Source organism: Sciurus vulgaris, assembly GCF_902686455.1.
Source record: "Sciurus vulgaris genome assembly, chromosome: 1".
Lineage (NCBI taxonomy): Eukaryota > Metazoa > Chordata > Mammalia > Rodentia > Sciuridae > Sciurus > Sciurus vulgaris.
The window spans coordinates 111942763-111966796 of NC_136461.1; the positions used below are offsets into that span (position 1 = coordinate 111942763).

Genomic DNA, 24034 nt, shown 5'->3' on the forward strand with positions numbered 1-24034 from the left:
AACTGCTTCAGAGTATTTCTGGGTTGGGTTTTTTCGTGGGTCTTTTTTTGTTTTTTTATTTCAAATACTGAAAAAGTCCCCTGGGCTCAGTGGGGCTCCCCACGCTCCTGGCTCCTTTCCCCGAAATTCACTGCCCTTCTCTCCATAGCAAATCTATTTCAAGGCAGGATTTTTTTTTTTTTTTTAAATGAACAATTAACATTGAGTCTTGCTCTGCAGAACCAGAACTGTTTGCATCTGTTCCATGTAGATCAACAGTTTCTTTTATCCAACACTAGGTCTCCAGCCATTTTGAAACAAGGCATTTGTCTATAGAGCTGAATTAGAACCCCTTATCATTAGAATACTCCACTTTCTCCCCCTCACATTCACCCCACACCAGCTGCTGGGTTAAGAGGGAGGACTGTCAGGAATGTTTTCATCAACTCTAAACCCTAATTCATAGTCACCCAAATCTTCCACTCACCCTCTCAACCCCACCCGTGGGATTTCATTGAGATTTCTCCCAACAGTTATTTGGAAAAAAAGGTAAAACAAAAAAGGTTCAAGGTCTTGGTGCTCAGCCCGAGGGGCTCCATGTGCTGGGACAGCAATGGGCAGGGGCTTCTGCCTCTCCAGCCCGTGCCCAAGCCACCTCCTGACCCCTGGCTGCAAAAGCAGGGAGGGGCAGGAGCCAGCACAGGACCCAGGAGGGCAGCGTCTCAGGATCTGGCGGAGCCCCAGGCAGCATCATTCAACTTGGCCACTGCGGACGAACACAGAAGAGGGGGAAAAAACAACAAACAAAAAACACTGTCAAGTAATAGGGGAAAAACCTTGAATTCCATCCCAGTCTCTATCCCATGATTCTTCCACACTTAATCATGAGGCTACCCCATATATGCATTTATCTTACCCATAAGGGAGCTGGGGAAAAAAAAAAAAAAGATTTAACCTTCTCCTATCCACATCCTATTCACAAATAGAATGTTTCCTGAATTTTTGGAGATACTCATGGAAAATATAGAACAGTAATTCTTTGGACAAGATCAAAATAACTGGTTTCCAGGGGAGTAACAGCCTGGCTCAGAACAGGTTTGGTTTCAGAGGCATGGCCACAGTCACTCAGCTGCAATGGAGATTGACGCAGCACAGTGAAGAGGTGGTAGCTGTGTGGAGGTCAGGGTCAGAACACACACATGTTGTTCTGAGTGTATTTAATAATCTAGGTTTGACCAAAGCAATTTGCATGTGGGTTGTGAGATGACCCATACTTACTAATGAAGCTGTGTACTTCATAATATGTAAACAGGTGTCAAATATAGAAATGTAGCTTTTTAGTCTTCTTAATCTTGAAGATGATCAGTTAGAGAGAGGGTGAGCTAAAAGTCTGATTTCCCTATTCCTTCTATTCTTTCCTAAAATCCAGACTCATTGTGAACATCAGTCTCGAGGACTCAAATTGACCAATAAAGAAAGCAGCTCAGACAGAAAAGAAAAAAGTACAGAATCCGAGAAGATCGGAGATGAAGAAAACGTACAAAATTATATATATATTTATATATATAATAACATGACATATCTATGTACAACATGGCTGGGACAGTTGAAGGAACTATACAACGATGTTCAGCATTTTCCCCTTCCCACATGGACTTTAGATTAAGAATGACAGCATGAGGAAATGAAGCAAGAGACACAAAAAAATTATATACAATTACAAGTGACAGTCAAGGAGTTTGGGGTCCAGGGAATTCAGGGATCCTGCTCTCTCCCTTCCTTCCTCACCAACCTTTTCCTATCAATCTGAATAACAACCAGAAAACTTAGCAGCCAGTCAGGAGAGCAGTATATACCCACCTCACCCCCATGTACACATCAGCAAGTTCACCAGTTATTCTCAACAGGCCACATGTTTGGCATATTAGAATTTGTGAGGTGAAAGGGCAAGAGAGGATTACAGAATCCTGCTTACTTGAACAGTTAAGTCTCAGCCTGACCCTCTTGGTCACAACTAGCAGGTTGCATTCAGTAAGATTCAGGCTAAGCTATTAATAACCAGATTGAACAAGCTGGTCACCATAACCCTTCCACCTGTTTCTGAATCAGCACTGCTACCTCTCCTTTATCACATAAAAGTTGGGTTTCTGAACTCTAGGAAGGTCAATTTCAGTCTTCCTGCCTTAACCACTTTTCCCAGTTTCCGCCAAGGTGAATCATCTCCTAAGAAGCTGCTGCGCCAGCCCTGCAGTAGAACTAAGTCCTGGGGGAGGGGCTAGCTCAGTTTGTCCCTTTTTCTTTCCCTAATAATGCACCTGGCATCTAATTACTTCTAAAAACATGGGTCTCCAAATGGGCTTGACTGAACATGTTTCCTCAGGCCCATCAGCTCTGCTGCCAGAGCAGCATTTAAGCAGCTAAGGCCCAGAATAGGCAGGGAAAGTGGGTGGAATAGAGGTAAAAATCTTCCCTGGCTAGCTTCTTCTTCTTTTTTTTTTTTTTTCCTTGACCCTCAAGATCATGATACCTATAAAGTTCTGTTGCCTGAATAAAGACCTCAAATCTCAAACTTCCTTTTCATGTAGCCCTGAATAGTTCCCCTCTGTAGTATTTTCCCAGTAATACAAAGCAGAGGTTCACCCATGGGCCTTTCTCACTTTTAGTTTTATGATGAACTAGCATAAAGTTTTTCTGCTGGCGGATGCAGAATTTTAGAATCAGAATCAAACTTATACATATTTAACTCTACTTTACAGATGAGGAAACAAATGCAGCGAGGCTAAATGACATTACCAAGTTATATAACAGTACTTCCAAGACTGAGTGAAACTAGAACCCAAATATCTCTGACTCCTGAACCAGTGCTCTTAGATCCTCTATTCAACAAAACTTTCAAAAGTGACATGCTGGAAGAGAGAGAGTAGGTGCCCGTTTTCCATCAATAATGTTCATCATCAATGTTTACATTATTTGCAAGCCAGGGCAAACTGTAAGAGATACTAAATAAAGGAGGTAAAGTGGGCACTGTAGTTTTAGGCAAGCAAATCAGTTTTCCTTTTTGAGGGTTCTCTAAACCTTCCATAATGAAAACATGAAGCAATAGCAGCCTAAGGGACAAAACACTTAGAAGCACAGAAAACACATCTCATTCAATCTACCTTTCCCAACTATGTCAGGTTAGTCTTGGGATATTAAAACTGCCACATTATTCCCAAGGCTCAGCCTAACTAATGTGGAGACATTCTCTTTCAAAAAGGAGAAATCATATCTCCCCAGTTTCTCACAAAAGAAAGTTTGCAGCATTTCCAATCCTAGTCTTTCTTATTTCTGGGCCCCTACGTGGGCTACAGTGAGGGTATGGAAGTCTGAAACAAAGAAACAAACTCAGAGCCCCTCTTCAACCTACATTACCTTTCAGTAACCCCCAGCAGAATCTCAAGTCTTTCCTAGCTAGCAAGCTGAGAAGATCTGACTAGGTGCCCATTCCATCCCTGCCTACAATATATAAAGTCCAGAGGGTGAGGAAGGGGAAGAGGGGGACCCAGGTTACCCCGCAAGCTTGCTGGTGACGAGTGAGGACTTTCTCTGGGGCAGATCCTGTGGGGTGGGGATGTGGTCACCAGTCACCAGGTTCTTGTCTGGTCCTGCACTTGGCAGCTGCTTATTCTTCATCTTGGCTTTGGCCATGTTGTAGTCTCCTGAGTCAAAGTACTTTTGCTAAGAGACAAGAGGGAGGTTTAGGTGAGTGAATAGCTCTGGCATTCCTCAAAAGCAAGGAGATTCACATCTTCCATCCATTATAAACTCCCATCCACACTCAGATCTTTTAAAAAAGTCTCCCTCATGCATACACAGTTTAATATTAATAACATGTACTTAGGTCTTCTCCCCAATATGTTCTGACTTTTTTTTTTTTTTTTTTGCGGTGCTGGGGATTGAACCCAGGGCCTTGTGCTTGCAAGGCAAGCACTCTACCAACTGAGCTATCTCCCCAGCCCTATGTTCTGACTTTTTCAGGTATGTAAGCAGTTTCTCAGCAAGAATGTGTATTTTTAGAGCTGACGGACAGTCCTTCATCCTTTGTACCATAATTAGCACAGGATGGTTCAACCCAAATTACTTACTTCATTCATAAAGGCTGACTGAGGACTTTACTAGGTGCAAAGCAATAATGTGGTGCTAAAAAGAAAGGAATAAGATATATAAAGGGGTCAATCTGGGTTGATCCCAGCGATTAGCAAATCAACCTCAAAATAAAAAATTATTCTCTCAAGCCAAGGATAGAAACAGGATAATGTATTTCCCCCCCAATTCCTACCACTCCCACACATGTTCCATGGCTGTGACAACCTGCCTACGCCTGTCTCGCCTACAGCAAGGTAAACTGCAAATCAACATCACATTATCATCTGTGACTAAGACTCAATAATGGGGAGTCTCCACAGGGATATCTTTCACTTTCTTTGTCATTCACAGAGCACACTCTCATATAATATTGTAATTCCTCATCAGCTTAAGGTACCTCTAAGGGCTAAGAAACCTGGATTAGGAGGTAGATTTTCCCTTGGTGAGAAAGACCACTTGGAACAGAAAAAATAAGTTTCTTGAGGGATTATAGTTGATGGCTGGTGCTAAATTCAAGGGTCTATGAACAAATTGACTAATCATTTCAAGTTGATTTCCATATGACAAAGGGTTTGATCTTTTCTCTGAAATAATGTACCCCAAATTTATTTCTGAACCCTAAAAAGCACAGTCCTAAATCCCCTACCATCCAAACATGCAAATGCCCCTACTTTAAGTCTTAATTTTCTATATAGGAGATCAGAAGGGAACTGATACTATATCAGGTATGTACAATATATTTTTTTCCTCTTTTGAAGTTTCTTTTCTTTTTGGTACTGGGGATTTTATATCCATGTGTGCTTTACCACTGAGTCACATTTCCAGTCCTTTTTTTTTTTTTGAGTTTTGAGACAGGGTCTCACTAAGTTGCTTAAGGCCTTGCTAAGTTGCTGAGGCTGGCCTCAAACTTGCAATCCTTCTGCCTCAGCCTCCTGAGTCACTGGGATTATAGGTGTATACCACCAAAGCAGCTCTCTTTTGACGTTTCTAATTCCTCTCTTTTACTCCCCAGTGACAAAAATCTCAGGGAAAAACAACCAATAGAACCTCTACAGACAACATCCATAGAACCCCGTTTAGATCCAAGAAAGAGGGTAAAAGATTGTGTTCCATACCCCTTTCTGGAGTCTCTTCATGAGGAAGTCAGAGCCTCCAGGCTTTTGTCCTAGGCTTGGATATTTGGCCTTTAGCTTTGCCTCCTCAGCTCTCTCAGGGAGAATACCTTCTTTCTCTTGTGTGTCCTGAAGAAAACAAATGAGTCAAATAAAACTAAAAACCAAGAAATAACTGTTTCCAATATCTGATAACCCTACACTATCAACTTTTCCTGGAGATCCACCCAGGTATAACCATGCTATCTCTGCCTCTACTCTGTTCTTAAAGCTAGACCTTTGTTCAAACTGCTAAAGCTCAAGATGACTGTATAGTGAGAAGACAAGCTACTTCTCACACTATACCCAGGAAACCAACCCAGTGACCTGAGAGTATTGGGTTAAAGGTAATGTCTAAATACAATACTTGAATAAGAGTGAGCTCACTCAGCACAGATGAAAGACAAAGAAAAAAAAAAAAAAAAAAGCGGAGAGAGCAGTATGGTGATACAAGATGAGGAGGAGGGTTCTGTAGGCTGTCCTATAGGACCAATGGGAAATCAAAGGGATGAGTGAGTCTTTGAGATGGTCTCTCCTTATTTAGAGTCTAAGAAACCCATCTGGTAAATCTCCCTGTGGAGAAGGCTTAGCTATGCGGCTTACTCCAAAGATCTCCACCTGAGTAATGGCACAGCATTGCTTCAACATTTCTACAAATATCGTGGTAGGGAGGTGAAGTTAAAGAGATGAAAACAGCACTGTTTTTAATCTCAAGAAAATTAAGAAACAGTGGGTTCACTAGTACTCATCAGTTTTCACCAAAATAAATAAATAAATAAATAGAAACAGAAAGAGGGGAAAAAAAGCAATGCCTAACAGCAGGGCAAGTAATGAAGTTGGGGAAATGTCGAGAGATCAAAAGCCTCTGCAGAGGCTCTCACTGTTGTCATCTTCTTGTTTTTTTTGTGTGCCCTGCTGCTCTTTAGTGACATTTTAAAAGAACTTGAAGTCAGTGTGTGGCTCTTTTTTTAAATTAAATTTAATTTTTTTAGTTGTCAATGGATCTTTTATTTATTTAACTTATTTATTTATATACAGTGCTGACGATGGAACCCAGGGCCTCACACATGCCAGGCAAGCGCTCTACCACTGAGCCACATCTCCAGCCCCAATGTGTGGGTCTTTTTAGAGGATTTTCCCTTAGCTATAACACTAAGTGTATTTCATAAATACTTGAGCCCAGTAGTAAATGTTATAAGTGAAATACGAACTCCAGCACTAGTGTTTTCATCACAGAATCATGGATGGACTAAGTCCCACTGCCTTGAAAATATGGAGGAAGTCTTATAAAGACTCTCATCATTTTTTCTAGGTTTAACTTAGTACTCTTCTCCTTTTTTTTTTTTTTTTTTTTTTTTCCCCCTTATACTGGGGATTGAACCCAGGGGCGCTTAACCGCTCACTCATCCACATCCTTAGTTTTTTATTTTTTATTCTGAGACAGGGTCTAGCTAAGTTGCTTAGGGCCATGTTAAATTGCTCAGGCTGGCCTGGATCCTCCTGAGTCGCTGGGATTACAAGCGTGGTTAGTCCTCTTCAATCTTGTTTGGTCCTTACTGAAGGTGAACGACAGACCATCCCCAACTGTCAAAACAGGTCTCTTAAGAAAGTTACCAACTGAACTCGACATGGTAATAACTACTCTTCCCCGCCCCCAATGCTAGTTCTTTCTAAACTTCTTTACCTCGACTTGCATCTTTTTGCGGATTGAGGATGCGGGCCTCAGCCTGGCAGCTGGGTCATGTACCTCCACTAACGGAACAACACATTATAATCCGGACCACCAGCCCCTTTTCATGAATACCTGGTCTTTCCAAACACCCGCCTCCTGCCCAAGCTCGAGCAAATATAGCAGAGCTTCCACGGTTTGGGACCAAGGAATACTGGCCAATCAGAAAGGGTATGGCACTGACTGACAATGGACCGAACTAACCAACGCCAAAACAGCAGGCCGTATTGAAACTCGCCCTTCGTGACGCAAGATTTGACCAACCCCTGCAGAGTCTGAGACCATGGCGACCAATCCGCACTGGTGGAAGACTGTCTCCCGCCCCATCACGGTCGCCCCCGGCTCACCCACCCGCATACCCCTGCGTCTTTTCACCTGCTTCTCCTCGCCGGTTTCCTCCGCAGGGTTCTCTTCTTCTAGTTTCTGGGACATGACGGGACCGGGACTGTGGAGTGTAGGGGACCCGGAAAGTCAACCGGAGAAGGGAAGGGGGAGGGGAAACGGGGACAACCTGCGCTGCTGCTTCAGCTCCTGTCACTATGGTTGCTCAGTCAAAATGGCGGCCCTTGCCCGTGACGTTGCCACCGCCCCTTCCTATGAGAGCCAATGAGAATGGTATAGATGGGGCAATGACGTAACGATTTACCAATAGTTGCTGGCTAAAGGCGGGGTCTATGGAGGCGACGGGCAAGCTGGAACACCAACCTGGAAAGAGAGTGAGCCACAAGACCCAATTGGAAGCCTGTTGGGGATCTGGGGGTAGGACTGCTATTTCGGCACATTTGCTTCTTGGGTGGGCTCAGACTTCCTTCAGCTCCAATCGCCCGGTGCCTAGTAAACTGCAGAACGTCAAACTGTATTCTCAATTGGCGAAAATTAAGCTTTACACAATGTTAACAGGAAATTATCGATCTCCAGAAATAAAATTTAAAGACCAAAGTGAGTCGACTTTGAAATGACACTCAATAGTTTTCGACATGTCACTTAATTCTGTGGAATGGAGAAACTGAATCCCAACCGGAGTCGTTTTGGACCATCCCATGGGATTAAACTCCTTGAAACTGGGAGCAAAGTTCTAGGTACATTAAACATTTAGTGCCGAGCAAGGTGACTGGTGCCTATAATCCCTACTCCGCAAGCGAAACGGAGGATCGCAAGTTCGAGGTCAATTTGGGTAATTTGAGACACTGTCTCAAAATAAAAATTGAGAAAGGGCTTGGAATGTAGCTTAGTGGCAGAATTCTTGCCTAGCACGTGAAAGGCCCAGCACCAAAAAAAAAAAAAAAAAAAAAAAAAAAAGTATATATCAATATATATCATATATAGGTAATACTATATCATATCCAAAATCATAAACAATATCTTGATTGCATCTGTAGATGGTACTGTACTAGTTTTTCAGAGGACACATATAACAATATGGCAGTCCTTGCCTTTAGCAAGCTTAAGTTTAGTGGAGGTGAGGAAAGGCTTTGGAGTATGACACATGTAACACTGATTCTCAAGATTAATAAATAGACATCTTCCTGGAATGTTAATTAAAAAGTGTGGCATATTTATATTAAAAACAAAAATTGGGGAGAAGCTACGGCGCAGCACGGTGCGGCGCAGCTCCGGCTCCCCTTTCCCAGTTGCTGGGCGAGCGGTGTCTATGGGGCACCTGCTGCCGCCGCGGATACCGCCACCGCCACCGCCGCCGGGTGCTGCCTCTATGGCGAGGAGGAGGAGGAGGAGCGCGAGCTCAGAGACCCAAGTACACAAATAAAGGACAAAGTATTTTATGAAACATCTTCAATCAAATATAACATTTTGATGCTTGGCATCTAGACTCCCTTGTGCCCTCACTATGCCAGCAGCAACTGTAGATCATAGCCAAAGAATTTGTGAAGTGTGGGCTTGTAACCTGGATGAAGAGATGAAGAAAATTCGTCAAGTTATCCGAAAATACAATTACGTTGCTATGGACACCGAGTTTCCAGGTGTGGTTGCAAGACCCATTGGAGAATTCAGGAGCAATGCTGACTATCAGTACCAACTATTGCGATGTAATGTAGACTTGTTAAAGATAATTCACCTAGGACTGACATTTATGAATGAACAAGGAGAATACTCTCCAGGAACTTCAACCTGGCAGTTTAATTTTAAATTTAATTTGACGTAAGTGGGAATTATGTATATAACTCAAGCCTTTCTGTTTAGTTTTAGAAATTGATTTTCCTCAGGTGAAATTCTAAGTGAATTTTGGTGGAGTTATCATAGAAATACATTGTTTCAAAAATATAGATTTCTTTCTTTGTATGAGACCAATAAAATTGAGATATTAAAGACTTTAAAATTCAGATATGATTGCCAGCTTTTTTTTTTTTTTGAATCTAGGAAACTGTGGAATTTTTTTGTTGTTGTTAATTTCTGGTTCTGGGGATATATTTCAGGACCTCATTCATGCTAAGCAAGTGACCTAACACTTAGCTGCTTTCTCAGCCCAAAATCATTGGGTATTGAAAATACTTTTTGATAGAAAAAATAATCTTAGGACATTGTATTTTCAAACGTTTTGTGTGCCTTTTGAAATACAGATTTGTTTTTTATAATATGCATTCTTGTGAAGAGATTTTTTATTGCGGTCATATTCCAGTTTATGAGTAGATTTATGTCGAGTAGATTTATGTCAAGTGCCATAAGGTTATTTCTTGGAAAGTTGAGTGCATTTTCTTTTCAAATCAGTGTTATATAATAATTATGTTCCCTTGTCAACTCACAAAATCACTTAATTTGCATAAAGGAGAATAATATCCTTGAACCTGGTGATTCTTGTATATTAGAATCTGAATTCTATCTCAAGCCGTGGCTCTAAACTCAAGAGTCCTTAGTTATAATATTTCTGTATTATTGATAGAGGTGGTCTTGACAGCTTAAAGAAGTTTAAAATGTTTTGGGGGCAATGGCAGATTATTTATAAACTGTTAAGTTGAGGAAATAAAGTTTGTTAATACCTTCTAAAAAAAAAAAAAATTGGTCTAGTAACACCCAAGGTTCACACTTCACACTGTTTTAATTTTGCAGGGGATGGGGGCTTGAACTCAGGGCCACTCAACCCCTGAGCCACATCCCTTCCCAAGCCCTATTTTGTATTTTATTTAGAGATGGGGTTGCACTGAGTTTTTTGGCCCCTCACTTTTGCTGAGGCTGGCTTGGAACTCACCATCCTCCTGCCTCAGTCTCCAAGCTGCAACCCGCAAATTTTAATTTTTTTAGGCAGCTTCTTCTGACAGCTTTGGGGCTCCCAGTTCATTTTTTTATATAATTAGGTGTACTGCTAATGGAATAGTTTGAGAAACACTGGAATACACAAATTATTACCATAGTTTATTACCATAAAGCAAAATCTGGTGAGCATAGCAATAAAAGTGTTTAAAAGTTCTATAGAGGAGCTGGAGTTGTGAATCAGTTGCAGAGTGCTTATCTGGCACGTGAGGCAATGTGTTCAGTTCTCTGTACCACATATAAATAAATAAAATAAAGGTTCATTGACAACAAAAAAATTTTTTTAAAGTTCTATAGAGGTTCAAAGGAAGGTACATATTCAGTTTAGGGTCCCAAAAAATACTCCCTGACAGAAGTGGTATTAAAAATGAGCTTTCGCTGGGCACAGTGGCATACACCTGTAATCCCTGTGGCTTGGGAGACTGAGGCAGGAGGATGGTGACTTCAAAGCCAGCCTCAGCATAAAGCGAGGTACTGGACTGGGGTTGTGGCTCAGTAGTAAAGCCCCACCTAGCACGTGTGAGGCACTGGATTCCATCCTCAGCACTGCATAAATAAACAAAATAAAGGTATATATTTTTTTAAAAAGCGAGGTGCTAAGCAACTTGGCAAGACCCTGTCTCTGCATAAAATACAAAATAGGGCTGGGGATGTAGTTCAGTGGTAGAGTGCCCCTGAGTTCAATCCATCAGGACTGAAGTTGGGGGAAATGAGATTTAAAGAATTTAGGCATTTGACAGGTAAGGACAAGGAAGGAAAGAAGGGCATTCCAGGACACAGGTATAGCATGAAGTTGCAAAAAACATAATTGAGGCCAGAACAAGGAGGGTTTAGAATGCCAGGGTAAAGAACTTGTGAATAGTTCAATAATCAATGAAAGATATTTTAAGCCAGAGAGTGGCAAAACAACTGCCCTTTAGAAGGATTAATTTGGTGTAATGAATTTTGAAAATATTCACAATTCTAAGCAGTAGGCAGCCTGGCCTGGACTTTACTGCAAACTTTGGGTGGGAAATAATTTAACTTAGAAATACTGTAGTTAGGAATACAAAACAGTAAACCTAATTGAGTGTGTCTACAACAATGGGATCTACAAGATAGCAGTTGATTGAACATAAAAAAGCTGTTTGCTTCAAAGTGATTATTCGTAGAAACAAATTAAAAAGGAGTTAATTTGGGATGGAACTGGAAGCAAAGAGAAAATGAGGTTCTCAGTTTTGAAAGCACTGATTCATTAAAAGACCATGACTTTTTTTTTTTTTTTTTTTCCTTTTTTGGGTGCTGGGGATCGAACCCAGGGCCTTGTGCTTACAAGGCAAGCACTCTACTGAGTGAGCTATCTCCCCAGCCCCCTAGACCATGACTTTTTGATGGAGATACTCAGACAAGGAAGGCTTAGGATACATGGCCTCTGCAATCTCTTCCATATCAAAAATTTTAGGGTTCTAGGAAATGTAGATGTAGACTTTGGGAGAAAAATAGAGGCTAAATGTGTATAAATTTTGGACTTTCTCACATAAATATTATAAGATATGGAAAATGACAAACCACAAAATAGTGTGGCCTGAGAAGAAGGCAACACATTGATAACATTGGTCCTTTCCCAACACATCCTTTCCCAGTGACAGGACAATCCCTGGGAAGGAGATATCCATCAAGCCTAAAATGGCAGTCTCTGGGAGGAGGCCAAAGCATTGCTCTTCCTTCAAATAAATCCTTTCCCATGACAGTACAATGGGATCCTGAAGGGAAAGAGATTAAGATAAGCACTGGATGCTGACCCCAGATTCTCCATCCTTCCCCAAGTAAAAATATTGTTCAGTAAAAACAAATTTCAAATTCTCACAAACCTGTTTCCTGAGTGCCCAAACTAACATGCTCTGTCAATAATTAAGTCATCGCTCAGTGTAACATATATAAGCTCAGATTCCTCTTTTGAACAGTGGCTCATTTTCCATCAGGACAGTGTGTCTACCAGATGCATGACTTCCCTGCTGAATAAAGGCTTTGCTGATCCATGAAGTTTGCACCCAGCTTGGTCATTTTGTGCTAATGAATATAAATAAAATTGTAGAAATAGATATGATCACAAAGGAGAAAGTTGAAAAAAGATCCCAAGACAGGAAGCCTGGGAAAAGTTGGCAAGTGACACAAAGACAAATGATCAGAGTGCTAAGGAGAGGAAACAAAACAAACAAACAAACAAACAAACAAAAACCCCCAAAAGCACTGAAAGCAAATGAAGAAAAAGAAGGGAGGTTGTCAGTGTTAATTGACACAGAAGTTTAAAGATGGAGAAGACAGGACTGGGGATAAAACTCAGCAATAGAGGGCTGGGGAGATAGCTCAGTCGGTAGATGTTTGCTTAGCAAGCACAAGGCCCTAGGTTCAATCCCCAGCACTGAAAAAAAAAAAAAAAAAACCACTCAGCAATAGAGGGCTTGCCTAGCATGTGTGAAGCTCCAAGTTTGACCTCCAGATCATGCCCCCTCAAAAAAGGGAGAGGTGAAAGGTCAATCAAAGGGGTTAAAGAATGAAGGGATGGAAGCAATATTGAACAGTAAATCAAAGGCTGGGTATATAGCTGAGGGGTAGAGTACTTTGATCCCCAGCACTACAGTCGGGGGTGGGGGGAAGCAAAGAAAGGAATTGGGCCAATGCTTTGAAGGCAGCAGACTTTTTTTTTTTTTTTTTGGCGGGGGGGGGGGGAGCTTAGACAGGACTGAAGGATGTTTTCAGAAAAATGAGCTGATTGAGAGAAAAAAACTAAAAATGAAAATGTATCTACTTTAAAGAGGAGATACCAAAATAATTAAAGTCTGAGAGGTCATTGGATAGGTAAGTCAAGAGGGAGAAAGGGAAACAGGTTGAGTTGCCAACTCTAAAGAAAGAGTGGGAAAGAAATATACTGAGAGGTTTTTAAGTGACTAAAAATGCAGGGAAGTCACATTGAATGGTCTTGTTTTCCTATGTAGAGCAATCTTTTGAGAACAGCAATTGTGGGGGGCAGGGCCTGGGTGCATTACTGTAATCCCAGTGACTTGGGAGGGTGAGGCAGGAGGATTACAAGTTAAAGGCCAGCTTCAGCAATTCATTGAGGCCCTAAATAATTTAGTGAGACCCTATCTCAAAATTAAAAAAAAAAAAAAAACACGTATAGTGGCTCATGCCTATAATCCCAGTGGCTCAGAAGGCTGAGGCAGGTGGATCTCCAGTTCAAAGCCGGCCTCAGCAAAAGCAAGGTGCCACTAAGCAACAGATCAGTGAGACTCTGTCTCTAAATAAAATACAAAATAGGGCTTGGGATGTGGCTTAGTGGTTGAGTGCCCCTGAGTTAATTCCTGATACCCCCTCAAAAATAAAAATGTAATAAAAATATATGTTTTTAAAAAGGAATGGAGATGTAGCTCAGTGGTAGTGTAACAGTGGTCCACTTTGTGCTTTGAATATAACCCTTGCTATTCTGCCAATGCAAATTATTGTTTTTTTATTTATACATATTTCTTTTAGTTGTTGATGACATTTATTTATTTATTTGTATGTGGTGCTGAGAATTGAACCCAATGCCTCACACATCCAGGCAAGTGCTCTAACACTGAGTCACAACCCCAGCCCCACAAATTATTTTTTTTTAAATGGACATGTTTCTTTCTCTTCCTCTCTTTCTGCTCCTCCTTGATCTCTCCCTCTCCCTAATCTCAGGGAAAACAGGATTACCTTTCTCACCCATCCTAAGCAGAGTTATCTGTCCCTGACTACACACCAAACATAAGTAACCCAGATTTTGGGGATGGTACCACAAGATCTTAGAAATGACTTAGAAATGTCCCAAATTAACAAATAAATTAAAACTCCAGACATGTGGAATGTACCCTTTAACTCATCTCTTTAAAATTAAGCCCCCAGTTCCTGCTGATGGGCAGAATCAGCCTCTGGGACAGGAGTTCCCTTGTGTTTCTCCTTTGCTAGCAAAGCAATAAAGCTTTTTCCTTTTTCTCAAAACTGTGTCCTCATTATTGGATTGGAATCGGGGACAAGGACTGAGCTTTTGACAACAGTAGAGTGCCCCTGGGTTCAATCTCCAGTTAAAACATAACAATTGTGAGGATAGCCAAGCTCAGTGGCATACCATAATCCCAGTGATTCAAATTCAAGGTCAGTCTCAGCAATTTAGTGAGACCATGAGCAATTTAGCAAAACCCTGTCTCAGAAGAAAAAATAAAGAGGGCTTGGGATGTAGTTCAGTGGTAAAGAGCCTGTGGGTTCAATCCCCAGTACCAAAATTTTTTAAAATCTATGGGAATGAGTTAGAGTATTTAGGAACAATTGATATTAGAAAGAGTCCTATAGAAAAGAGAAAGCTAAGTTACAAAGTGCCCCTGGGTTTAATCTCTAGAATTGTTACTGAAAACTAGGTTTTTGTTCCCAGTGTCAATCTGATAATGAGGACATGGTTTTGAGCACGAGGAAAAAGGTTTATTTGCTTTGCTAGCAAAGGAGAAATGCAGGGGACTTCTGTCCCAGAGGCTGTGATTCTGCCCATCAGCAGAACAGGGGACTTTTAAAAAGTTGATTCAAAGGCTACCTTCCACGTGTTCTTTGTTGGAGTTGTAATTCACTTGTTAATTTGGGAAATAGTCTTTTCTGAGATCTTCTGGTGCCATTCCCCAAATCTGGATTACTTTCTTCCTATGGTGGGTGAGTGCTCAAGGACAGATAACTCTGTCTAGGATGGTAAAAAAGGTAATTCTGTGTCCCCTGAGATTAGGAAGTGGGAGAGATTGGGGGGGGGGGAGGGAGGAGAGAGGGGGGGGGAGGGGGGAGAGGGGGGGGGGGGGGAGGGAGGGGGGCGGGGGAGAGGAGGGGAGAGAGGGGAGAGAGGGGAGAGGAGGGGAGAGGGAGAGAGAAAGGAAGAAACAGGTCCATTTTAAAAATAAGTTGCAATAGCTGAGCAGCAAGGGCTATATTCAAAGTATAAAGTGGACCACTGACGTAGAATGAATGAGTGAATGAATGAATGAATCAATAAATCCAAATAGCAAGAAAGATCTATCTGAGATTAGATAGTATGATATTGTAGTAAACCCAATCAACATGGTTTTGTGATTTTGATCAGTAGTTCCTGGCTGCCTTCTAATGGAAAAAGTAGCCTAAATTGATCAGGTCAAAGGACTGGGAAAGAAAGAACAGTAAACAAGGAGTGGTGGCACATACCTGTAATCACAGCAACTCAGGAAGCTGAGGCAGAAGGTTCTCAAATTCAAGGCCAGTTTTAGCAAGTTAGTAAGGCCCTAAGCAACTTAGTGAGACCCTGTTCCAAAATAAAAAATGAGAAAGGGGGACTGGGGGTGTGTCTCAGTGGTAGAGTGCTTGCCTAGAATGAGTGAGGCACTGAGTTTGAATCTCAGCACTGCATATAAGTAAGTAAATAAATAAATAAATGTTCATTGACAACTAAAAATATTTTTTAAAAATAAAAAAATAATAAAAAAGGGCTGGGGGAAGAAAGTAAATACAAATAAATAAGTAGGGGCTGGGGTTGTGGCTCAGTAGTAGAACGCTTGCCTAGCTTGTGTGAGGCACTGGGTTCAATCCTCAGCACCACATAAAAAACTAAATAAACAAAATAAAGGCATTGTGTCCATCTACAACTAAAAATATATTTTTTTATTTTTATTTTTAGATTTTGCTAAATTGTCTAGGCTACCCTTGAACTTGCAATCCTCTTGCCTCAACCTCTCAAATAGCCAGGATTATAGGCTTGTGCCACTATACCTGCTTCCAATATAAATGTTTAATTACACCTTATATTATGTAGAAACAACCATATGACACCAAATGAATTGCATTATTAAGTGTTCATGATTAAGGATAATTTCTGGCTGAGGAGGTTAAGGAATGTTTCAGAGGAGACAGAAGCTAACCCAGGACTATTAGGATGAATGGGAAGGTTGGAGATTAGCAGAGAGAAGAAAGGAAACATTTAGAGGACCACCTTATATATAAAAGGTCAGAGGGTGACCACCGACTGAAGATAATAGGAAAAGGAAAGAAAAACTATGGCAATAATAACAATCGTCTAAAGGAGTGAGATCCTGCTAGCCCAGCAAACTCCTTCTTTTATCCCCTAGAAAGAGCACTCATTATGGGTTATTGTGCTGGACACTGGTTGCAAAGATAAAGGACAGTGGTTCCTAGATGAGTAAGGATATGATAAGAGATCAAGATGATTTGCATCGGAAAGGGGTTTCGAAGGCAGTTTCCTGGAGTAGATGATGTTTGAAGGAAGTAATAGTAATCATTAAGATTAAAAAAAGAGGGAGGCATGGTTGGACATACCTGTAATCACAGCAACTCAGGAGGCTGAGGCAGGAGGACAGCAAATTCAAGGCTAGCCCAGCAATTCAGCAAGGTCCTAAGCAATTTAGTGAGACCCTATCTCAAAATAATGATGATGATGATGGTACTACTACTACTAATAATAATAATGGCTGGGGTTGGAACTAGGGGATTAAGTGTCCCTTAGTTCAAATCCCTGGTTGAGAAGCCCCTTTCAGGCACTCTTTCAGGGCCTGAAATGTCCATGTAATGAATTTTTGCATGATTGTTTTGCATGTGGGGTACTGCACCACTGAGCTATATCCTTAGCCCTGTTTATTTAGTTATTTTTAAATTTTGAGACAGGGTCTCAGTAAGTTGCCAAGGCTGACCTCAAACTTGAAATTCTCCTGACTCAGACTCTGGGATAGTCATGGGTCATTGCACCTAGTATTGGGTCCCTGTTTCACTGATTCTTTTTTTTTTCCTGTGGTGCTGAGGATTGAACCCAGGCAAGTGCTCTACATTGAGCCACATCCTCACCCCAGAATCCCTGGTTCTTAAACTTGATTTATTGAATGCTCTCAGGGAACTTTATAAAAATAGAGATTTCCTTGGCCCTATTTCATTGCATTAGTATCAGCAACTCTTGACTGGGACCTACAAATATGTATTTTTTTTATTTTTTATTTTTGAGACCGGGTGTGGCTATGTTGTCTAGGCTGGTCTTGGAACTCCTGGGTTCAGCCTCCCAATTGGTACTACAGGTGTGCACCACCGTGCCAACTTAGAAATATATATATATATATATATATACACATATATATGTATTATATATATGTATATATATATAATTATTTTTTTCTTACAGTGCTGGAGAATCAAAGCCAGGACCTTATGCATTCTAGGCAAGTGTTTCCACTGAGCTATATTTCAACCTGGAAACATCTATTTTTCAAAAGCTTCATAAGGAAAGTCTGAAGATAAGTCATCTGGAAACCTGTGTGCAGTAGCAATACGTGAAATTGTTCAGGTTCCTGGGGCCTGAAGAGGTTTGTAAGTCATGCTAAAGTATTAGGGATTTATGAAAGCAAGAGGAAACTCTGCTTTTAAGCAAGGAAATGTTATTCTTAGATTTGGGATTTGGAAAAGTTTAATTGTAGAAGTAGTGCAGAGATTGGACAAGAGTATAAAAGCAGACAGCTAGATCTCTATGACTGTGGTAGTCCCCTCAAGACTTGAGCAGCCTAACCAGAGGTGGAGACTGGGGGAATGAAGAAGAACCTGAGCAGACATGATAATGGATATGATAACAGTAAGGGGAGAAGCAATAAATCCTAGATTCCTGGGAGAAGGGTAGTAGTACCATTCACTGAAAAGCAAAGTAGATTGAAGGGTTAAGGAGAAAAAAAAGAACCTAAACTTCTTACATTTTTATTTTCAATCTTTTTGTTTTTTTCTTTTTTGAGGGCAGTGGGGGTACTGGAGATTGAACCCAAGGGTGATTTACCACTGAGATACATTCCCAGCCTCCCCCGCTTTTTTTGTTGTTGTTGTTGTTACCAGGGATTAAACCCAGGGTTTACTTAACCAGGAGTCACATCCCCAGCCCTTTTAAAATATTTTATTTAGAGGCAAGGTCTCACTGAGTTGCTTAGGGCCTCAATAAATTGCTGAGGCTGGCTTTGAACTTGTGATTCTCCTGCCTCAGCCTCCTGAGCTACTGGGATTACAGGAATGCACCACCACGCCCAGCTCCAGCCCTTTTTATTATTTATTTTGAGACAGAATCTCGCCAAGTTGATGAGGGTCTTGCTAAATTGCCCAGGCTAACCTCAAACTTGTGATCCTCCTGCCTTTCAGGCATGTGCCACTGCACTGGCCTTTCTTAAGTCTGAATTTTTTGAGCAGATTCTAAATTCTTGCAAGGCATAAGATGAAATGTCCATAAAATTCAAGCAACATCCTGCAGAAAAATGGCCATGAAAAAAGTTATGCAGCTTCAGAAATAACTGAATTTAAAACTTACACCATTAGTTCCCTCTGGTGGAGTAAACTGAGAATACAAGGAAATTAATCAAGCTCTGTCCTGTCCTTATCTCCGTAACAAATTTACACTTAGATTAGGACTTAAGTGTAGCCTGAGGAAATTAGCTTGCATAAATAATTAGAATAGTACCATATTAAAGATAAATTTCAAAAAAGGTAAAATCATAATTAATACAAATAAGAGAATAACATGTTAAACTGGTTCAAAAGAGAATCTGAAGACAGATGCATGCATAGGTAACTTAATGCTGAACTGATGCCATGGCTCAGGAGGCTGAGGCAGGAGGACCACAAGTTTAAGGCCAGCTTGGGCTACTTAATAAGACCTTGTCTGAAAAAAAAGTGGAGATAGGGATGGGGATGTAACTCAGTGGTAGAGAGTCCCTGGGGTTCTATTCTCAGAACAGGAAGGAAGGAAAGAAGGAAGGAAGGAAGGAAGGAAGGAAGGAAGGAAGGAAGGAAGGAAGGAAGGAAGGAAGGAAGGAAGGAAGGAAAGAAAAGCATAAATTAATTAATTTTCTAATACATGTGAAATTGGTGGATATGTAAAGATAGAAAGTGTAACATTTAAGTTCTGGGGGTGTAGCTCAGTTGGTAGAGTGCTTGCCTATCATGCACAAAGCCTTGGGTTCAATCCCCAGCACTGTGCCCCCGTAGCAGCAAAAAAAGTAACATTTATCTTTCACAGGGTGGAGATAAATTGTTTTTCACCTGACAGAATTCATTTGTCACCATGTACAAACATCATTTGCATTGATATCAGTTTTCTAGACAAAGTTAATTTAACTGCTGTTAACATCAGCTTACTCCTTGTTATTGTATTGTATTTTAAGAGCATTCAGAAGAGAGGTAAATATTAATCCCAAAAGTATCGATCACTAATGAAATTAAATGTGTTATCTAAAGGAGAGGGAGGGTTGAAGTAAAAAATTTTCCACCTTCAAATCGCATTAAATGGGGCTGGAGTTGGTGGGGAGTGGGAGAGAGACAAACCTAAGAAGTGTCACAGTTGGTGTCTGGGGCAACAGTTAACATGATTCTTTCTTCAAACTTCTACTTACTCTCCCTCCCTTCCCTTATTCTCTCTCCTTTTCCTCCTTTCTGTTCCTTTGCTTATTTTTTTCCTTTGATTGTTTTCCGTTTTCCTTCAGGTTTCTAAGAAATGCTTTTCCTCAAATGTTTGCCATCTATATCTTTTCCATTTATCTGCAAAAACTGTTAAGATAAACTGTGTTAAGGTAAAACTGCTAGTGTTGTTAGAAGTAAGGAGAACAGTTACTCATGGAGTGTAGTGACTGGAAGGGAGAACATGGGGTTTCTGAAGTGCTGGTAAAGTTCTGTTTCTTTATTTTGGTGCTCATTATGTGGGTGTGTTTAGTGTGCACTTTTCTATGTAGATTTCAATAAAAGGCTTAAATGAAAACAAACAATATAAAACAAAAAGCCCATAAGTTTAAATTTCATCTCCTTCAGGAAGTGAGTGGATTATAAAAGGAGGCATAAAAAACTTCATGGAAAAAAATTTTCATATTTTTGCCCAGTATCATCAACTTCTGCTCATTTACCAAGGTTTAGTAACTCACTCCAGTTTTGGCTAATTGACAAGGGCAGTGGCAATGGGAAGGGAAAGTCACAGAAGGATGAGGGATATTAAGAAAGATTGACAGAACTTGATAACTTGTTGAATGTATGGCAACAGGAAAGGGATAAAAGAAAGCAGGTTAAGTTTAAGACAAGTTACTTGGTAAAGAAAATGGAAACTATTGATTGAATACAAATTTAGGCAACTATGGTGAAAACATATTATGAGGGCTGGGATAGGTATAGCTCAGTGGTAGAGTGCCTGCCTTGCACGCACTAAGGCTCTGGGTTCAATTCCCAGTTTAAAAAAAAAGTGTGTGTGTACACACACACAAAATATGTTTATGAGTTTAAATATCTAAAAAAGAACAATTCTTTTGGAAAACATTGCCTAATGTAAGCTAAGAACTTTTTTCCCCGCCTTGGTTCTGGGAATTGAACCCAGGCCTCCTGCCTGCTAGCCAAGTGCTCTACCACTGAGTTACATTCCCCAGACCTTTTTATTTTTTATTTTGAGGCAGGGTTTTTCTGAGTTGCCCAGTCTGGCCTGGAACTTGGGATCCTCCTGCCTCGCCCCCAGGTAGCTGGGATTACAGGTATGCACCACAGGGTCCAATTTATTTATTTTGTTATAATTTTGGTTTTGGGAATTAAAACAGGGGTACTTTATCACTGAGCTACATCCCAGCCCTTTTTACTTTTTGAGACAGAGCCTCACAAAGTTGTTGAGACTGGCCTTAAACTTGCTATCCTCCTAACTCAACCTCCTGACTCTTGGATTACAGGTGTACGCCAACCACATCCAGCCGGGGCCCAGTTTAAGCTAAGAAACTTCTAATTCCAAACTCTGCGTAAGAGTAATGTAGGAGGAGTTGGGTGCAGTATATAAGGGGTTGGGGATGTAGCCCAGTGGTAGAGCTCTTGCTTAGCATGTGCAAGGTCCTAGGTTTCATTCCCTGCATTGCAAAAAGATAAAATAGAATAATGTGTAACAACTACGATTGCTAAGGGAATGATTTATTTAAATTACATATTTACCCTTTACATAGTTAGGAAAGAGGGAACTTAGAATGTAATAAAGCCAATAAAAAGAGAGTGGAGTTTCACAAAAACTTGCACAACATCTAGAGTACTGATTATTCTATTTGTGATTAAGTGATTAGAGTGATTAGGAAAGACCTGAGATATGTGAGTCAACATCTGGGTGGTATGTGATTCAAGCAGTTACCTGGAGGAAAACTGGTCCAGGAAGAGGGGAACAGGAAAAGCAAAGCTCCTAAAGCGGAAGCACATTTTTTCAGTGTATAGTTGTCCCCCATCCCGCTTATCTGAAGGGGGTATGTCTGAGCCCATTAATGGATGCCTGAAACTGAAGATTGTACCACACACTATGTGTGTGTGTGTGTGTGTGTGTGTGTATTCCCATAGATATATATGATAAAATTTAATACATTAGGCACATTGAGATTAATAAGCATTAAAATCAAATAATATACTGTAATGTAATTTATTTAAAATTTATGAAGAGGATGGGGATGTAGCTCAGTGGTAGAGTACTTGCCTTGCTTATGTATGGCCCTAGGTTCCAGTCCCAGCACTGCAAAACAAAAAACTTATGAATTGTTTATTTCTGGAATATTCCACTTAATATTTTCAGGCTGGGTGCAATGGCATCCTCTTGTAGTACCAGTTACTTGGGAGACTGAGGCAGGAAGATTGCTTTGGCTCAGGAATTTGAGGCCAGCCTGGGCAATATAGGGGAACCATCTCAAAAAAAAAAAAAAAAAAAAAAAAATCTGGACTACAGTTGATTATAGGTAATATGGCAAAACTATGGATAAAAGGGTGGGGCCCACTATTTTTGAGAAACAAAAAGAAAGTCAAGGGCTGGTGAGATAGCTCAGTTGGTAGAATGCTTGCCTTGCAAGCACAAGACCCTGGGTTCAATTCCCAGCACCACACACACACACACACACACACACACACACACACACACACACAAAGCCAATGTAGCTAGCTAGAATAAGAGGAGATATAGCCAAGGATGAGGTTGTTTTTGAGTTTTAGTCAGAAAGAGTTCCTTGTATTTTTCTTTTTGTGTGATGAGTAGCCAGCAGAGGATGTTGAGGAGGGCAGGGACACAAAATGAATTATGTATTAAATCACTTTGGCCTTTGCAACAGTTCAGGAGAGAGATGACAGTGACTTGGGCTAGGATATAATATCTATGGAGAAGGTTGAAAATGAATGCAAAATCTATTTTGAAGGTACTATCAACAGAATTTTCTGTTTTGAGAGTTGAGGATAATTTGGTTTTGGCCTGAACAACTTGGGGGAATGATATGTGGAGGTTTGAAGTCCAGTATGAGGTGGGGGCATATTTTGTTTTGAACACATTACATTCTCTATATAATTCATTTAAAATATCAAGTCCACAAATTGATAAATAAAATGTAGTATATCTGTACAATGGAATGTTACTTGGTAATAAAAATAAAAATAAATGAAGTACTGATATAAGTTCATCCATACTACATGGATGAATTTTGAAAGCATGCCAAGTGAAAGAAGCAGTCACAAAAGACCACATATTGTATGACTCCATTTATATGTCCAAAATAGTCAAATCTATAAAGAATGTACATTAATGTTTGCCTAGGGCTGTAAAAAATTAGGAATGACAGGGAACAGGTATGGGGTTTCTTTCTGAGTTGATGAAATGTTTGTAGTGATTGTGTGATGTATAGTGCTGTGAATGTACTAAATGCCATTTAATTATTCATGCTGGGCATAGTGGTACATGCCTGGAATCCCAGCAGCTCTAAAGGCTGATGCAGGAGGGTAATAGTTCAAAGCCAGCCTCAGCAACTTAATGAGTCCCTAAGCAACTCGTCAGATCCTGTCTCAAAATATGTAGTTTTAGGGCTGGGGTAATAGCTCAGTGATAGAGCACTTGCCTTGCACTTGTGAGGCACTGGGTTCGATCCTCAGCACCACATAAAAATAGATAAATAAAATAAAGTTTTTTTTTTTTTCTTCTTCTCTCTTCTCAGGGATGAAGATGGAGCTCAATGGTAAACTGCCCCTGGGTTAAATCTCCAGTAAACTGCCCCCTGCCTGCCCCCCTGTCAATAAACGAACATATTGCTTGGCTGAATTTTATTTCAATAAAGCCATTACAAAATGGCTAGTGCCAGTTATTGTGACATGTTTGTAATCTCAGAGGCTGAGACAAGAGGACTGCAAGTTTGAGGCCAGCCTCAGTAATTTATCGAGTCTCTAAGCAACTTAGTAAGACCCTGTCTCAAAATAAACAATAAAAAAGGCTAGGGGTTTAGTTCAGTGGCAAAGTGCCTCTGGAGTAAATCTCCAATAGCCTCCACCAAAATAAATAAATAAATCAGACTGGGGGTGTAGCTCTGTGGTAGAATGCTCCTGGGTTTAAACACCAGTATCTTAAAAAATAAAACAACATAAACAAATGGCATCACCTAGCAAAGCCATGCACACCTATAATCCTAGTGGCTTGGAAGCAAGGCAGGAGGATCCCAAGTTCCAGGCCAGCCTGGGCAACTTAGTGAGATCCGCTCTCAAAATAAAAATATAAATGGGATAGGGATGCAGCTCAGTGGTAGAGTACTTTTGGATTCAATTCCTAGTGCCACAAACAACAAAGTATTTGTTGTTTTAGATGTTCGTAATGTTTTTTAAAAAGAACAAAAAAATATTCATAATGTTCTTAAGGATTCAGTCAACTATTTTGTTGACTAAATATATTCTTCTTTCTCCAGTCTCCCTTCCACAATCATAAATACCTCTTCTTTCCTTCTTCATTATA

At 40.5% G+C, this 24034-nt stretch overlaps 2 protein-coding genes across 7 annotated transcripts in view; one reads left to right on the forward strand and one right to left on the reverse strand.

Moving 5' to 3' along the window:
• LOC306642234 (uncharacterized protein) overlaps window positions 1-24034 on the forward strand; it is a gene marked incomplete at its 5' end in the record, with an annotated part of 157587 nt that overhangs the window by 29005 nt on the left and 104548 nt on the right. For 4 of the 5 annotated variants that reach the window (XR_013758429.1, XR_013758433.1, XR_013758434.1 and 1 more), the window contains one exon: window positions 1409-2305. The exons of the other annotated variant lie outside the window; for it this stretch is intronic. Of the gene's footprint in view, window positions 1-1408; window positions 2306-24034 lie in introns of those variants that run through there. 5 annotated transcript variants of the gene reach the window in all.
• On the reverse strand, window positions 13-7573 carry ENSA (endosulfine alpha). Of its 2 annotated transcripts, XM_079108054.1 has the most exons (4): window positions 7360-7540; window positions 5220-5345; window positions 3530-3696; window positions 13-745 (listed from the first exon to the last, which is right to left on the reverse strand). In XM_079108054.1, the coding sequence occupies exons 1-4, from the start codon at window positions 7414-7416 to the stop codon at window positions 730-732; spliced, it is 366 nt and encodes a 121-aa protein (XP_078964180.1). In that variant the 5' UTR covers window positions 7417-7540; the 3' UTR covers window positions 13-729. The 2 variants fall into 2 exon arrangements, with proteins under 2 accessions (XP_078964180.1, XP_078964181.1); XM_079108055.1 differs by lacking the exon at window positions 13-745 and having other exon boundaries at window positions 2626-3696; window positions 7360-7573.